This window comes from Brassica napus, chromosome C2 (genome assembly GCF_020379485.1).
Source record: "Brassica napus cultivar Da-Ae chromosome C2, Da-Ae, whole genome shotgun sequence".
In the NCBI taxonomy this organism is placed as follows: Eukaryota; Viridiplantae; Streptophyta; class Magnoliopsida; order Brassicales; family Brassicaceae; genus Brassica; species Brassica napus.
The window spans coordinates 8,380,477-8,382,589 of NC_063445.1; the positions used below are offsets into that span (position 1 = coordinate 8,380,477).

The following is a 2,113-nucleotide window of genomic DNA, read 5'->3' on the forward strand; positions in this document are numbered from 1 at the left end:
CTGCCTCCTATCGAGAGTATTGACAGGCAAATACTGCACATCCTCTTCTTTCCTCAACGTAGAAGCCGCCACGTCCTGTTCCCACGGCTGGAGAGGGATTCTCAAGGGCAGAGACTTGCTCCTTAACCACCTGGGGAAGGCAATAGGAGATGGAGAATCCACAAGCGTATGGAAAGAGTCTTGGATGGACTCAGCTTCATCCATACAACCAATGGGACCTGTACTAGAAAAAGATCAATATTTATTAGTCTCAGACCTACTCTCTAGAGAAACGAAGGAATGGAACAAGGCCAAGATAAACAACCTTCTCCCGGAGCTAGCGAACCTCATTCTAAACATTCGTCCTAGCAAACAATGAGCCCCTGACACTCATGTATGGACTTATCATGAGTCTGGTGAGTACACTGCAAAGTCAGGTTATCTCTCACTTCAATCTCCTAAGGTTCAATCGACACTCCCACTCTTGAACAATGATATAAATGGCTGGAACTGGAACAAATGTGTGTGGTCAGCTCAAATGCTACCTAAGATAAAGATGTTTATTTGGAGGGTTGGTCAAAATGCCTTACCAACGGGTGAAAACCTCCAGAAGCGGGGGCTCCTTATCCCTACACTATGTTGTAGATGCGGGGAATCTGAAACTACTCTCCACCTCCTGATTAACTGTCCCTTTGCTCGCGAGGTATGGAGCCTAGGTCCCTGGTCACATACGTTCGATGCCTCCCAAGTTGTGTCCTTTAAAGAGGCCCTCATCTCGTCTGGCTCCTGGATTCCGCTTCCTCCTTATGGTTTCACAATCAACATCTTCCCTTGGGTTTGTTGGTTTCTGTGGATCTCTAGGAACAATCTTGTCTTCGAGAAAAAGCCCTCAACAGCACCCGAGATTGTCCTCAAAGCCATCATCGCTTTAATGGAATGGGATCGAGCCCAATCAAAGATTCGCAAAACGGACTCACCACAACAGATCATCACCCACTCCACCTCTCACGAGAATCTCCACCCCACTTCAATATGTTGCAATACCGACGCAGCGTGGCGATCTGACACAGGAGAAGCGGGATTGTTCTGGATATTCACCGATCTCCAAGGAAAAGAGATCACTCGAGGATCTCTGTTTCAGGAACACGTCTCTTCAGCCCGTATGGCGGAGGCCTTAGCAATAAGGAACACCCTCCATCACGCGATCAATCTCAATCTCAACACCATCTGGTTAAAATCAGATTCCCAAGAGCTCATCGGAGCAATAACTGCGGGACGTCATCCGACCGAGCTTTACGGAGTACTCTCGGACATCGCCGCGTTCTCTCTTTCTTCTTCATTTTCATGTCGTTTTTCTTTTATCAAAAGGGAGCTAAATGGGCATGCGGACTTATATGCTAAGGCCTGCTTACATTCTGGCTCAAGCCCAAGCTCTTATACCCTCTAAATTTCTCTGCTTAATATTAAAATTTTCAGTTGTCCCAAAAAAAAAAAAAAGGATGAGACGAAGTAGTGAGTCCAACTCCGAGTGAGACCGCGTACCAATATGTTGAATCGTTGATGTTCATGGTTAACAACGGACTCTAAAACCATATAATATCATTTTCAAATCAAATTTAGAATATTTGTAATAGGATACATATTAGATGATATCATGATTATATATAGATACTAGTTTTTTCAACCGATGATTCTAGTAGACTTGCTAGTAGCCAAGTCGCTATTAAGTATTAACTAATGATGAAAAACGTAATGACACATGCATTTCAACCTACTTCATCAGACATTGTAATGAAATCAACTGAACTAAATCAAATTAAATCTTGATAGATATATAGAAAAACATAGTTTATGGTTTCTAAACCAAAGAATACTGTAATTATTTTTCCTAATTTGTTAAACTCAACACGGCAGACAAGAAAAAACACACTCAATACCAAAACTTGGATTGAAACGAGAAATTTTTTTAATCCATATTTAAATTAGTCAATCTAGGCTTATGTTTCGGTCCTACTGATTTACATGATAGATCGTAACAGACAATCGGTTCACTCTGACAATAGTCGGAAGGTATTTTAAACTCGGATCAGACAATGTAGTACTCTTTCGGGCTAGTGCACTCTGTAGCACTAAG

At 42.3% G+C, this 2,113-nt stretch overlaps 1 protein-coding gene across 1 annotated transcript; it reads left to right on the top strand.

Annotated features, from left to right (window-relative positions):
* Positions 1–535: 535 nt before the first annotated feature.
* Positions 536–1,426, top strand: LOC106374132. Its single transcript, XM_013814222.1, has one exon. It carries the CDS (start codon positions 536–538, stop codon positions 1,424–1,426), a length of 891 nt encoding a protein of 296 aa, XP_013669676.1.
* Positions 1,427–2,113: the final 687 nt, after the last annotated feature.